The sequence below is a fragment of the Ambystoma mexicanum genome, chromosome 1p (assembly GCF_040938575.1).
Source record: "Ambystoma mexicanum isolate Mex_15411 chromosome 1p, UKY_AmexF1_1, whole genome shotgun sequence".
Classification (NCBI taxonomy): Eukaryota; Metazoa; Chordata; class Amphibia; order Caudata; family Ambystomatidae; genus Ambystoma; species Ambystoma mexicanum.
The window spans coordinates 792,898,290-792,914,004 of NC_090921.1; the positions used below are offsets into that span (position 1 = coordinate 792,898,290).

General features: G+C 47.2%; 1 protein-coding gene across 3 annotated transcripts in view; it reads left to right on the forward strand.

Moving 5' to 3' along the window:
- ATP8B2 (ATPase phospholipid transporting 8B2) overlaps nt 1-15,715 on the forward strand; it is a 2,597,648-nt gene that overhangs the window by 345,519 nt on the left and 2,236,414 nt on the right. The window contains exon 1 of one of the 3 annotated variants that reach the window (XM_069651936.1): nt 4,827-5,169. The exons of the other annotated variants lie outside the window; for them this stretch is intronic. Within the exon in view, the coding sequence (XP_069508037.1) occupies nt 5,082-5,169 (88 nt within the window). The 5' untranslated portion in view covers nt 4,827-5,081. Of the gene's footprint in view, nt 1-4,826; nt 5,170-15,715 lie in introns of those variants that run through there. 3 annotated transcript variants of the gene reach the window in all.

Below are 15,715 nucleotides of genomic sequence, written 5' to 3' on the forward strand. Positions count from 1 at the left end.
CAGTGTACCTTTTTTATTTTGCACATCCTGAATGGAAAACTATAAGATGCAAAGGGCAAAATATCTATATGCCCACTTTATTTTCAGCGCTTTAAGACACACAATAAAATAAGTTGTCATAAACTCAGTTAGGTTTGGAGATTCGTCACAAACCTCCAGCGTGTTATGTATGGTTTTAAAAACATTCAACTAAGAAAGCAAACTTTACTTTTTAGCATATTAAGCTATTTGACCTTATGAGTATGAACACATTTTCAAAGGGTGCTTTGTGTTGCTCTCTTTAACTGTCACAGATTTTCAAGGTGACTGGTGGTCTTTCAGTTGGAAATTCACCAACCTATATAAGAAAGGCTATGCTGCTTGCTGATTACAAAAGAAACGTGTTTAGTTAAGGGCGCAGCCTGTGTGCCTCAGGAGGGTCTTGGGGGGTGGGGGGGTCGCTGAGAGGGGGGGGGTGTGGCTGTGTCTGGGAAACGGGCAGTGCTTGATCATCGAAACAAAATGGGCCCAGAAGCATGTTCCTGATACTTTCAACTGTTAAAGGGCACAGAAGTCCCGCCCCTCAGCCAACATTTGAGGGGAGGGGGGCTTCAGCTTGGTGAGCTCAATGGCATTGCGCGCCTGCCACTGATCCATGACCTTTCGGACATAAGCCTGCCTTTCCATCCACAATTGGGCAAGGATTTTTAAAATTTACTAGTGTTTCTAATCTGTTCGGCTCCCTTCTGGTGTACTACAGGTGTGGGGTTGATTGATGGTTTAGAAACAGATATTCATCCCTGGTTGTATGTGGCCAGATTGCCCTTCTGGGCCCCGTGAGACCCCCCCCCCCCCAGCCACAGAGCACACTCTGAGAGACGTACTTGCTGTCCAGGCTCCACGGTCGCTCTGATGCGGCCATGGAAATGCCCCGTTTATTACAGGTACACGCTGTGGAGTTACGTTACTCTGCCGTGTGTGTGCCCTTAAAGGGGCAGGCACCACACACCACCTTTTTCATAACAAACAACAAAGAAGATAACTACAAACAAAACAAAACATTACACTGCACCCAAAAATGAAACGCCCCTTTAATCCCGTTCCTCACCAGTCCCACAAGTCACTCTTCAGCCCATGGTCCTGGCCCACCACTTCAGGGGTCCAACACAGTCATTGATATGGGCAGGCTTCCCCTCCCGACCGTTTGGGGATACCTCCTGCCCGCCTCCTGGATCGGGCCCTCCTCACCTGCATCTCCGACCTGGGGAACTTTGCAGATGGGCCAGGCCATCGCCCTAGTCCAGTACCTCACCACAGTCTCTTCTCTGGATTGCCTTCGGCCTGGTCTACCCCACCTTCTTGAAGAAACTGGCGTTGCAGGTGTCAGTCCCATCAGATGCATTCACCATTGAGCCACGCACCACCACCACGTCCATTGGACTGGGCTCATAAGTTAGTGAAAGCTTGCCTTGAGGGTGCCGGTACTTCACGAGCACTTCATCCACAGAAGTTAGCTGCTGGGGCCAGAGCCCTCTCCTCATGTTCTCTCCTTCCGCCCTGAGTATCCTTTCACGCTCCACCTGAGCATCAATGACAGCTGGTTCCCGCTCCTGCACTACAGGGATCAGACCCCTTGGACACCGCCAAAACATTGCCTCCGCTGGTGCCACTCCAGTGGATGCATGAGGTGTGGCCATATATTCCCTCAGGAACTGATATGGAGCCCTTTGCAAGCAGTGTCCTTGGCCGTGAGCAATGCAAAACATGTTGTTCAGTGTCCTCATAAACCTCTGTTTCGCCATTTGCACGGGGCCAAACTGGTGTAATCTTCTGATGTTGTATCCCGTAGTCCCCCCATCAGCTGGGGGACGCTCTCCACCTGGAATGGCGGTCCATTGTCTGAACACAGGGTCTGAGGCAGGCCGTGAGTGGCAAAGATCTTCTCTAAGGCCACAGCCACCTTGTCAAAAGAGACTGAATTGATAAACTTGACCTAAGGGTACTGTGACCATTCATCCACCACTGCCAGGAAATGAGTATCGCGGCCCGTAGACCCAAAGTCAGCATGACGTTCTCCTACAGCCTCGTTCCTTGGGGCACCGTCTCAGAGGCCCGGGAACCATACTTTCTCTCGTAGCTGGGTCTTGGTCTGGCGATTCCTTGATAGGCCCTGGTGCACCAACTCAATGACTTGAGGGACCTTGCACATTGGTATTACTATGCGGTCACCCCAGAACAAAAGTCCTGACTCAACAAATGCCAGTTCATCTTTGACTCTCCAGTTGTTCCAGCCCCGACCTTGCCTCCTTGGTCCTTTGTGCCAGCATGACCACCTCTGACCTCCATGACCCTTGCTGAAGGGCCACCTTTAGAATTGTGAAGCACTTGTCCTTGGCCGCCGCCTTTTCCAGCTCATGGAGAGGCACAGAGTTCGGGTTTGCCGCCTCTTCAACCAGCCTCACATGTTCATCAGCTTGCTCTCCACTGATGTTTCCACATCGCATCCTCATTGCCACTGTTGTATGTGGCCAGATTGCCCCTCTGGCCCCTGTGATTTCCCCCACCCCAGCCACAGAGCACACTCTGAGACGTGCTTGCTGTCTGGGCTCCATGGTCTCTCTGATGCGCTATGGAAACGCCCCGTTTATTACAGGCACTCGCAACAGTGTTACGTTACTCCGCCGCGTGTGTGTGCCCTTAAAGGGGCAGGCACCACATGGACCACTCGTGCCCCAGAAGTTGATTCGTCACACATGGCAATGTAAAAGCTTTGGTAGTCACTACGCCGGAGTACCTGTACTACTCCCAGGGAATTGTTGAAAAATCTACGTGCTGATTCTCTCACTTTTAAAGTAAGACGTTTGTTGGTATTAGGAGACTCGCAGTACCTGCCCAATTTAATCACTTGCTTAGACGGCGTCTGGGAAGAAACGTGGCTTCCAGGTGTGATAGAGCGGAGGTGAAGAAAACCTAGTGTCCTGTGTCTTCACAGGTATATAATGTAACATGGTTTTCCAGAAGGTTGTAAGCGGGTGGAAAACTTGCTTGCACCGGGTCGCAATAGTCATTCACAGCAGAGAGGCTTATATGGCTGCCTCAACTGTGGACACCCGCACGGATGTTGACACTCTGGCAGGGATGTGACACAGGTTGCATGAAGTGACATACAAGGGCGTAGCCGCCTTAGTATACGCCTGCACGCCTTGGCATTGCTTTTTGGGATCATACCGACCAAAACGACCCGACTGGCTTGAAATTTCTCACAGTGCATTGACTTGCCAGAAGTCGGGTTGAGTTGGTGGCATGACCTGTAAAGGGTACCGTGCTTGGCCGCAGTCAAACTCGCTGAGAGATAGTGCGATGACTTGTCTGGGATAATATTGGGTCCCCTAGGTTTACAACCAAATAGGTTAAAGTTATGTATGAGGTCGAGCAGACGGGCGAATAGGATTTGTCCAGGATCAGTGCTTTAAATGGGTTGGTCCTACCCAGCCCTCAGTACCTACATTTATTATTTTTGAGCATGTGAGTACCTGCACTTCTCAACGCCTGAAATAGAGTACTGGTACTCGACTATGTTCCGAGGTGAAAATGAAACCACCTTATTTCACTTATTACAACTTAAAGGGGTAAGCTTCTGAAGCCTTTGTTGGGGAAAGCAGCACCCTCTCCCTCCTCCTCTCTCCACCACCCGCAGTGCCCATCATGTCCTTCAGAGCCCACCCTGAATGTCAAAAGGAGAGATGAGCATACAGCTACTGTGCTCCCAGCACACTTGGCGTGGAACACTGTTTCGTTAAGTGGGCTTCACATGTTACCATTGGTGTTTTTTGATGAGCTGGAATTGATTTGGAAATCCTTGGAAATTACTTTTTTACAATGTTTCTATGTTATTAACAGTGCCTATTCTAATATGTAAATGTTTAAGTAATTGGAATTGTGATGGAACTTTTTCGACTGAGAACGCGCACACAACCCCAGTTAGCTACTATATTTATTATTAGGCAATTAAATGGAGTAATAATAAAAATCCTTCTAAATCTTAGTTTACAGCTATTTCTGCTAATTTGATACGCAAAAAAGAAAATCTCATTTAATATAAATATTCAAACTTTCTTAACACAATACATAACAATAAACTGGAAGTTTGTGTGAAAGGATCTCTGATACACTTAACAAAGTGTGTGCTCCTTGGCACATAATTTGATCTCTCTGGGCATTTCCTGCAAACAGGGTGTTCCTAAAAGGGACCTGTGCCCAAGGTACCACGCTGAAGCGAGCGGCACACAAAGCGCTGCGCCGGAATGTCTGGCTTCGTAAATACCTGCATTTTCTTTTAAAGCACTGCCAAGGATCCAGCCTAGACCGATAATGTGACATGACTGGTCTGGGATCACATCAATTACGAGATAACATTACCTGTCTGAGATCACACATAGAAGAGATGCAATCAATTCTATTGTGTTCCACTATCGTATTGTAAATTACGCTGCCTCGCCGGATGTGCACGGCGTGGGTCCCTTACCTGACGTGTTTTTTTTCCCTATCGCTCTCATTCTGCGGTCCCGATTCTCATCTGTATAGTACGCATCGTCTGAGATGCTGCCTTAGCAGCTCTCCTGCTGTGCTCGGATGGTGACCTGCACTTTATGCTTAACGTAGTAATGGTGACCAGGCAGCTGGATGCTACCTTCTCTTCACCGCCCCTCCGCTGCTTCAAAGCAGTTGCTATAGCAACCCAGTTTCCCCGAGGATTGGCTGCGGCCTTCCAATAGGTGGCCTCCCAGACAATGTCATGCCGGTGCCCCTGCAGCGAGCTCCTCCCCTGCAGTCTGAGATCACCGCTTGTTTTCGGAGAGTGGCTGGATGGTGAATCCCGGGCTTGGGAGGGGACTCTAGGTTCCTGGCGAGCAGATGAGATGGCAGAGGCCCCCGGCTCATGGCCTTTCTTGGCTTGCAGACACAACCCAAAACATGCCTATAAAGAGATGAGTGACCTCCACTGGTGAAGGTGAATGGACAGCGGGGCACGTGGTGAATGCCCTTCAGTTTTCCCACAGACACTGACTGGCCCTTCAGCTCTGTGAGCACGTCCTGTAGCCATGACCATCCCCAAGGAGAGACCAGAGAAGTGGCCGCCGTTTAGCCTACCTCACAAGTGGGTCCGCCAAAAAAAAACCTGGCTGTCTGGTAAGATCGAATGCTCAAGATAGATGGTAGCAAGCGTGTGTATGGTCGGGGAAAGGGCATGCAAAGGACGCCAAACATTACCTCTTTTTCTCTTCCGTGTTATAATATTACACTGTATGAGGGTTTCTGTGAGTATTCGAAAAGGGAGGCGGTGCACCCCGATCTTCCATACCGGTTCTTATAGTGTAGACTTCTCCATGCCTCTCTTGATATACCGGCTCTTGCCTCTTTACCCAGAGATGCCTCATATGTCCCTACTTTCGTAGCTTCTCTCTAGATGTAGCTCTAAGTACCTCGGTCCCGGTAATGATTCCATCGCAACAAATCGTTATCTTCCGCTATTTAGTTTGCCCTTTCTGTGTACACTTAGCACTCTTTCTAAACCCAGCAAGCAGTTTCTATTACACTCATTTTCTCAAGGGTTACGGGGTGGGGGTGGGGCTGCTTTTTCTGTCCTACATAAGGTCCTTTATCATGTCAGGGCCGATGTACCGTCATTTACATCGTTTTCATATTTACTAGCACCAGCCAACTTACCTTACCATCTGCTGTTTATTTTTCTCACGCAAGAGTTTTAAGTGGACCCTGTCGTGTCAGGTCCCGGGCCTGGCAAAACGGCTAAAATCTTCCAATGTGGCTTCCTGCCGAGTCCCTAATTTCAAGCCTAGACTCGTGTTGGCAGTGGATGCCCAAAAGTTGCCCCCTTCTATCCACTGCTCTCTGCTCCGAATGTCTGACTTCCTGCACAGTCCAAATGCTAATAATCAGTCTATCTAGCTGCGAGTATCCTCTCAGATTTACAGAAAAAAAGTGCCTGCGCAAAATAAGGAGCTATCAAGTTCCCAGTGACCCTGTGTGAGAACGCCATCCAGTCTTTGTTTGGAATTCTGTTTTCCTACATTTCAAATGAGGAAAGCAAACGCTGCATGTGCCAGAATCCAGGGGGTTTGGGGAAGAAAGCAGGGTCGCACGACTACCCTCCCTCATGCATGGCCACGCGAAACTGGAGTGCTCTGAAAATCGCTTATTCGAGTGTTAGACAGCAGTAGAACAGTTGAATAAAAAAAAAATTACATCAGCCAATCAGCACATTAATTGTGTGTTTTTTTAGATGTGATTCGCTCAACAAATTCAACCTTTTAGAAACACTAAAGGGGGGGTAGGTGGGCACGCTGTGTATTATAGAGACCTACGAACCTCACCCTTCCCCCGTCTGGTGCCGCGTTCCAAGTAAGACTTTGGTTCAATTTCTGGCTTCTCCATGTTACAATAAGGTCGTGATACTGGGCAAATGATCCCCTTCTTGCATCGCTATCGACTATCCACTTGCCAAGTGCTCTATAAAAACTTCCTGAGGGACATTCAGTTCTCCCTGGAAGTGTTTTGGGGTGGTTTAGCTAGGGATAGTGAACTATGCGTTAGGCCTCCGCTCGTTCGATGCTCCCTTATGAAGCAAGATGTGTGCTAAGCCAAATAAACATGCATGGCCAAGTGTATGAAGCGATTAACAGACCGAACATTCTGGCACTGGTCATGATTCGAATTTTAACAAAATATAGAATTACGACTGTCATGAGACTCACCTGTCCATGCCAAGCCAGGTTATTGCGCTTGTCGGACCCCCACTCTAACCACTGGCATGTGCCAGAAATGTTTAACGCCCTAGACTGTTTTCTGTTTTTTTTCTTCCATACGTGTGTACTTGTAATGTAGTAACATTTATAAAGTGGGGACTAAGGGCAACGGCATCTAGGCGCTAAGAAACCGCGTGGGAGGCAAAGAGCCACCCCAGAAACAAAAACTTCAGCTTATACAAAACCTAAAAAAGGTGCGCTTTTAAGACTTTCCAGAATAGTATATGGTTATCAATACTGCACAGGTAATTTGGAAGTGAGTTCCACATACTTGGCGCAAGAGTTGAAAAAGCACAGCCTCCCCTCCGAGTTCTTTGTAAGTGAGGTACTATCAAGAGTTTCTGAAACTCTGAACGAAGACACCTGGAGGGAACATTCGCAATGAGCTTAGTCTGTAAATACTCACGCTGGTGAACAGCCCAGTGGGTAATACAGAATTTTAAACTCAAAGCGGCTGCGTACCAGGAGCCAGTGCAGTTAATTGAGAAGGTTGACAGAGTGGGACATCCGACCTGCTCCCAAGCGAGCAGCAGCATTCTGCAGAAGCTGCAATCTTAAGAATCAAAAAAAGCTGCTCGACCCAAATAAATGCCATTGCAATAATCAATGGACCCACATATCGAGGCTGCAACCACCTTAGCGTGAGACTCTGGGAAGAAAAGGCAAAGTCTCCCTCAAGCTTTTTAGCTTAACAAACCCCGAATTGCAGACTGATGAAATTTGCAGCTCCCGAGAGACAGAAGCCTGGATGCCTAAACTTTTAACAGAATTAACGGGGTGGACGTAGACCCAACAAGACTGGCCAGAAGTCGTCAGTCCAGGTTGCCTGTTATTCGATGTCACCAGTCACCATAATCTCTGTCTTTGTGCAGTTCAACTTCAGTTTTTGACATCCAATCCCCGAGTGCGATAAGGCAGTTCCTCAGTTGAGACGGCAGGTCACTTTTTGGGGAATCTAGCCTAGAGAGAAGCCTGATACGTCAGCATAGGTATACAACCTCACCCCAAACTCCTGAATTGGGTCAGCCAAGGGACGCAAATAAAAAATTGAAAAGCAGTGCGGCCAGAGAGGAACCCTGGGGAATCCCACACGACAGGACCCGAACAGAAGATTGGAAAGGGAATAGTGATACTGGCTGTGCGTTCTGAGAGGAAAGATGTCACCCAGGCAAGAGGCGCCCCAGAAACTAAGGATGCTGTGATCAATGGTATCAAAGACAGCGGGAGAGGTCGACAGAATCAAAGCTCTGACCCCCCCCCCCCCCCAACGGTCTTGAAGATGCACCAAATCACCCAGGACTGAAATCCTAACCAACTCTGTACCTCTCATGGAACGGAAGCCGGATTGAAAAGGGTGTAACAAGTCACGAGATTCTAAAAAAAAAAAGTGAGTTAGGGAGTCACAATAGCCTCCATGACCTTCATAACGCAGGATAGGGGTGAGATTGGCCGATAGTTGAAGGCCAAAGCCGGATCCAACAGAGATGTTCAAAAAAAAAAAAAAAAATTTAAAAGGCGTGGTGAAACCAAAGCGCGCTTCAAGTCCCTAGGAACAACCTCCAAGGAAAAAGACTGCACCGCTGCTGTGAGGAGTGGAATAACCTCCTCTGACAGACTGGAGTACCGATAAAAGGGATGGGGTCTGCTGGGAGGGATGTTTTCAATTTCTGAAGGGTCACATTGACCATGTTATCCATAACCAATTCCTCACTTCCACTGTGAGCTGCTCAGTTTTCTTTGGTGTTTTCCCTCTTGTGTTTCCCCAACCAAGCTCACACTCAGCTCCCTCTCATATCATACAATATAATAAAAGTCCAGATGTATGTTTGTCCCATGTAGTCATGCGCAGTATAGACTGCCCATTTTCCCTGTTGTCATTGCTAGAGGGAGCTGTTGGCTTAGGATACATGGTGGTCCTACTTTGTCAACGAAAACCTGCAGCTTGTCCTGTGTGCACGGGCCCATACACTAGTCCTGATGTAATTGTGCTGGACTCCTTGCACCCATTGCAGTCTGGTGGTTGACAGTCGACACTGCTGGCCCATACTGTATATGTAATGAAGACTGACCGAATGCGCATGACGAGATTGCTCAGCGAGTTGATGGATCTGCTGTAGGGCTCCTTGTAGAAGTGAACCTGCGTGCCAGACCTTTAAATCTCAGATCGCTGAGTCACTCTGACCTTTGTTCCCTTTGCACTGATCAAGGAAATCTATGGTAATTTTTCTGGTGCACACTCGGTGATCAACTCTGGTGGGTGGGTGAGTGTTGTGCGATGTAGTAATACAGCCATTCGCACAGAAACGTGTCCGTTATTAGTGGGTGTTGTCGAAAGGATTGGAACATGAGTAGGTTTAGTCCCATGCCATCTTCAAAATGTGTGATCTTTGGTATATCATCTATTGACTCTACTTCCCACCTGTGTTCAGACTGTGCCCAAGATCCGCATTGACATGCCAACCACCACTTCTGCATTTATGTGGTACATCTCTGCAGGTATTGGTAAAACTAGTATTACGGAATTCGTAATTGTATCTCATGATGAAACATGCACTGGCAGCCAGTAAGTAACCCACTTGCAGCTGTGGCCTCGAGAGTAGCATCGGGTTGGCTCTCCTTTTTCTTTCGCGACCGCGTTGTCCTTTGCATGAGTGTTGTGGGAAAAACGGTGTGAACTGTTAATTCGCCTTTAGTCACTGTGCTGCAGGAACATTTAAGCATTTGGTATGCCCCTTTCATACAGCGATTTGGTCCGAATTCCATATTTTTGGCAATAGCAAGTTGTTCTCGTTGACCAGGTATGTTGGGAATGCCTTTCCCCCTTTTAAGTCGCCCCATCCATGTTGTGACCGGGCAGATCTTTCCTGTTGTGGAGGGCAGTGTGGATGCCGCTATGCTGCAGTGGGCTTCGTCTCTGTGGATTTGATGCAGGCTTCAAGGAAGGAGTGGGAGAGCGTGTGTATGTGACACCAGCGGGTTACCCAATTGTTTTTCACTACGAATAAATGTGGAGCTTCTTTCTGAAGCCTTGATTTGGCAAGTTATATATACACTCGTATTTACTAGGAAAGTTCTCAGTGGATGCGGCAATCTGTGGGCGTTCGACGAAAGCTTTCTGGACAATCAAGCCCCAGCTTAATGTTCCTATTGAGCTGATGGCGCGATGCTGTGAAACATGGTTTCTCTCTAGTGGGAACTAGAAGCCACGTCATTTTAAAGGGGAATTATGCGTGGAGTCTTATTACATTTTGTGTGATGCAACACAGCTGCTCGGCGAATAATGTAAGAACCACGGCAAATGGAAAAAATCAACATTGTGTACTTTTTGTTAGATGAATTGAATTCCTGCTGCGTTTTCTGACACGACTATGAATTGTGTAGATGACACAAGAAAACGTAGGTGTTAAACTGCATCAGATATTTCTCTCGGGTGTTTTATTTGTAGGATTGTTTGGGATTGGATCCTTTTATTTAAAAGTTCTTATAACATACCTACATGTTGCTCAGTTAATCCATGGAAATGTGTAGCACATGCCTTTTTTTTCTTGCTGTGTTGCCGTCTGGCCCAGATGCAAGGTTTGGAAAATAAACCTCAATAATGAAGTAAAGCTTTGTTTACTTATCAGTAATCTAACTTACTCGGAGTTCTGTTTTTCAATGTCGGACTCCTTTAACCTATGAGGCGATCCTGTCGCCAGAAGCGTCTGCAGGTTCTAAGCAAGATGAAACTAACCAAACTCCTCCCATTGGGAGATATATATGCTCCACCCCACCCCAGTAGTCACTATAACAGTTTGTTCAGGGAGAAAGTGGAGGAGTCGTCTGGTTGAGCAGTGTGGCTGGGTAGTGTAGGACTGTAGAATTAAATTCACCAGTCAGTAATCGGACCATTTCCCTTTTTTATACCGATTCTCGTATTGGACAGACTCCAAAGTCTAGATGCAGAGTGGATCTCCTTTAGTAGCAAATTATCACACCCAGGCTGAGCGAAACAACCAAAACCCATGGTCCTGGGCACTGAGATGTTTAATATTGAAGTGAAGCACATATGTATGTCAGCAAGACCGTACTTGAGTACCATTGCAGCTATGCAGACGTGTTTCCCGATGTCCCAGCTTGTTCCAAACAAGATGTACAATCTTAGGGTGTGTACGCACTCATGGACTCCTCTAAAGTCGTAAAAAGAACATGGGTACAATCACATTTGGGGCAAGTGTGTAACACTTTAACAAGTTGACCTTACGCTTCTTTAGTAAACCCTTCCTTTCTAGGTTTTTATATCCTTTCTCAGTTCTTTTTTTATAATAAAAATAATTTTGCTTCGATCTTTTTTCTCCGGGTTGAACCAACACCATAGTTAATGTATTCTTGAAAAAATGTTACGCATGTCTTTGCATTCATTATATAGAAACCTGTATTGATGTTAAGAAGCAAAAGTACATTGCATGAAAACTGCATACTATGAAGTAAATTTGTGCTCAGCGGCATCCCGTGCCATCCCAGGAATCAGTTGGCCTATGTCATGGTATTTGCTGCATCCTCAAATTCATCGTTGATTACACTATATAGTAGATGGGCTGGTGAACGGTTGCATTCCGTCACATAACGCCATTCGAGATCCTACCTGCCCCGATATATCCAAAATCGATGCCTGGCAAGCACTGAAGAAGCGGGCCTGAGGAGTTTAAGTGGGCCTCAACCACCTTACTTTATCACTTGTGTGGTGATTAAGTGTCCAAGACTGCATTGAGGCATGTAAAAATAAGCAATCCCTGAAAATATTTGAAGAAGCAAAAGGGGGAAAACCCCAATTGTGTTGGAATGTCATCTGTGCAAACATGCTAGGCTGAGCATTTCTTAATATAAGATGGTGCTGGTCATTCTGGCTCTGAAAGTGGGATCTGCTAATCGGACCTCACCTTCATAGTACTTCATGCTGAAAAGTGTAACTCTGCTAAAACGGTCTACTGACACCTCTCAGCAGGTGCTCTGTAGTTTGACCTGGCATTTAGAGTAACACGTGCATTCCTGCAAGGAGCCTAAGGGAACCCAAGATTCAACACCCAAGGACTACCTTTTAACCATCCCTGGTCCAGAATATATAATTGTATGCTCCCAGGTAAGGATGGGTGAAATTTCCGCCTGTGAAGTGAAAAGTGCGAAATTCGCACTGGATTCTGCACGGCGTGTCCTGCAAAATCAGTATTATGGTATTACTGCCACTGAATATGCCCGGTTTTGTGGTTTTGGCGGAGCGCAGTGTTTTGTTTCCATGTTTGTTAGTGTAGCGAGACAAGAAACTTAACACAGGACTTTTTTTTTTTCAATCAGTGCTAGTTTTGGTCAGTGACCCGAGAACCTTTGTGCAGGATTGCCACACAGTGCCACGAAAAACTTTGTGGACCCTTTGCTGTCAGTTTGGTTTCTTGATACCCCTTCTGCCAAGGCCTTTGCTGTATTCCCTGACTGGAACTGAGTTTTACCCAAGATAAAACACTTTGAATGCTTATTTCCTCCCAAAAGACTTGTCAAATTTTAGGAGAACAGGATCTGCTCCCTTGGGGCAGGTAGAGGACCTGCGCTTCAAAGCACAGTCCGTGCCACCAAGAGGGAAGTCGCACAAGGTTGGTAATTACTCAAAACTCTTACGTACAGACAAGACATGGTGCAGTCTGAGAAGCCTGGGGAGGACCATACAGTGTATAAAAGGGTCCCACTACCTTGCAATCTCCAGGGCTCCCACACGTCCTGTACCCCTCTTCACGTATAGACAAAGCACTCTGGGACTGACCTCACCAGCAAAAGACAGTATTGGACCGTTACAGAAGGCTTGAAAACGAACCATTGCATTGACAGATTGACTATAAGGAGGTGAGCCTGCCTCCACCCAATGTGAATCATCTTTGGACTTAGATTATACCTGGTTTGTCTGCCCAAAGTCCTCCGACATAGAATTACAATAAAGGCCCCAAGAAGGGTGAAAGACCCTTTTCTAACCCATCACAGTGGCTCATTTTGAGGGAACCTCTGCGTGGTCAAGGTGTACTTGCTGCCTGAGCACTGAAACCACGATCATGCTCACTGAAGGTGATGGACCCTGCAAGTGCCCTCCTGCAACTTTCAAGGATGGGAAGGGAAGAACAAGGACTCCCCTTGTCCCTGGAGATCCTGGACTGCGTCTCCCAGCAACATAGGAGTCTAACAGCTCTGGGATCTGTTTCCCTCTTCTATCGGCAATCATTTTCAAGCTGCTTCAATCCCTGGAGCTGTTCTACATTTATTGTTATTTTTAAACACATTTTTAAAGTATCTTTCTATTAGGTTTTTAGGGACATAACAAACCATAACCCCTTCCCCACCCAAATACCCTCCCACTTTCCTGCATAATAATTCCAAACCAGCCGGAGGTATCCATACTTTTCGAGTGATCGTTTGTAACACACAACCGTTCTTTAATCTGTTAAGTCTAGCCGTTCGGCTGAAAGATCATTCGCCAATTCCTCGGTTTAAAACCGATTAGTCTCATGGAGCTCAGATGGTGAATCAAGGGGGTTCCATCTCTATTAAAATGTTTCTATATTGCCTGTAACATGTGCTGTCAGCTTCTCCATTGCTGCAATTTCCCATAACCTGTCGAGCCATTAACCCAACAAAGGTGCATATATTTTAGCCCACATAAAGAGAATAGCACGTTTTTCTGCCAGTCGTGTTCTTTATCACGTGTCTGGCTACCCAATCCCTCCCATTCTCCTTCTGAAGACAGACCAAGCAGGGGAAGGGTGGGTTGAGCACACATCGCAACACCATGACTTCATAGATTACATTTTCTGTCTTTCCACAATGGTCCCAATTTGGGCAATACCCCCATTCTATGTCAGTGACACTCCCCCCTCCACCCACTTGAATGCACCTTCCAACAAGTGCTTGTTGATTGTGGATTAAAGCTAATCTGAGGTACAGTAACACCTGTGTACAATTTTAACCTGGCTGGAGCTCTTTATGTTGCATACATATCGACCCTTTCCAGGAGTTACAATGGATGGCCTCCCACTCTTGCTCTGGGATTTTCCTGTCCAAGTTCCTCCGGCCCACTTCCTTTTGAAGGGCCACTCCACCACCCCCTAGGTGTCAACTATACAGTTGCCCTATAAGCCCCTTCAAGCTAGCGTTCTCCTGCAAAGTCTTAAAGTGAAGTGAGTGGCTTTATGGCCTCCTTCTTGATGGTGAGTTGGCTTAACCCAGTGCATCAGTTGCTGATACCGGAATCAATCTCCCCCTTGTAGGCCAAAGTCAAATTTCGAAGGGATTGTGTCCTCCGACGTCTTCCTTATCTATGATATTTGTATCTCCAGCTTGCTGGCCTCGGAATTTTTTTTTCCCAGTAGAGGGCGCTGTGTGTCGACGTCCGTTGAGTAGGTGTTCCTCGACGGCCACCGTATCGACGCCGACGTCATCATGCTTATAAATGGCCACGCGCAGTGTCCGTTGCTCAGTTCCGTTTTTCCGTGCTTCGTGTGCCTCGGAATACCGTTGCTCAGTTCGTCAGTCGATATATATTCATATTTCCTCGAGAAAACCGACTCGTACTCGATGGCTTCCTCCTCCGAGCCGACGACTCCTCGGTCCGGTTTCAAAAAATGCCGAGACTGTGGGAAGAAAATGTTGACGGATCCTCACAGGATCTGTTTGTGGTGTCTGGGAATCCAACACCAGTGTTCGGAGTGTGAGGAATGCCTATCCATGACGGCGAAAGCCTTGAAGGAGCGTAAGGGGAAGCTCGAGAGAGGTAAGTCAGTTTTAACTTCCTCGAAAGTTTCCGCGGTAGAGTCGAGACATTCGTCTCCTCACCGTCGAAAGCATTCTCGGTCTAGGTCTCGAAGTGGCTCCCACCACTCGTCGAGGTCTAGACACTCGAAAAAGAGACGAAGAAGATCCCCTTTGTCGCCGTCTTCTAGTTCCCCTGAAAGAGTAAATTGCCCCACAAAACACAGCTCTCAGGCTGCTAAGCGTCTTCGAGAAAGCGGCCTCGACCCCCTCGAAGTCAGCTGAGGGTGATACCCTGGGTGAAAAGCCCAAAAAATCTAAACGCCGCGAGTCGAAGCACCCGGCGAAAGAGTCGACCCGAAAGCGCCATGAGCTATCGGGAAGTAAAGCATCGTTGACGCCATCGTCGAAAGCCCCTTCGAAGCATAGATCAGCGCCATCGACGCCGTTATCGAAGAGTTCTTCCACGCATCCCTCGATCGAGTCGACGCCGATAAAAGAAAAACCCACGGCTACTCCACAGCCAACGGTTACACCGAGAGCCTCCGACACGACGCCGAGAACGTCGTCGACATCCTCGAGCAGGATTCCGATCCTCTCGAGTTCTTCGAGGCCTCTTCCAGTTTTCTCAACGCCTTAGTCAGCGCCTTCGAGGACTTTTACATCGGCGTCGACGACATCGACCTTTTCAAGGCCAATGATGATGGCTCCCTCTGGCTTAGAGATGGGTTTTATACCATTTCAGAGACCAGAGCATCTCCCCTTAACTTCAATTTTTGAAGAAAGGGAAGATTCTGATCAAGAAAGGCCTTTTGGGCTGCAGAGGATCACATTACCTGAACCAGAGACTTTTGCCTCTGAGGAAAGAAGGTTGAAAGACCTTCAGGATGCATTACAGGAAGCAAGTGGCCTAGACACTTCCCCAGAAGTGGACATTGTCAAACCAGACCCAGGGGAATATGCTGAAACCCCTTATAGAACCCTAATATCAAGAATTATGGAGTTCATGGGTTGGTTTGTGCCTTCACCTGTTTTTCAACAGGATGACCTCACAGATATTCTGGATAAAGGCCCACAGGAGGTTCCCGTGGTTCCCTTTCATTCTGCTTTACAAAGAAAGATTTTAACTAACTGGGAAACTCCTGAAG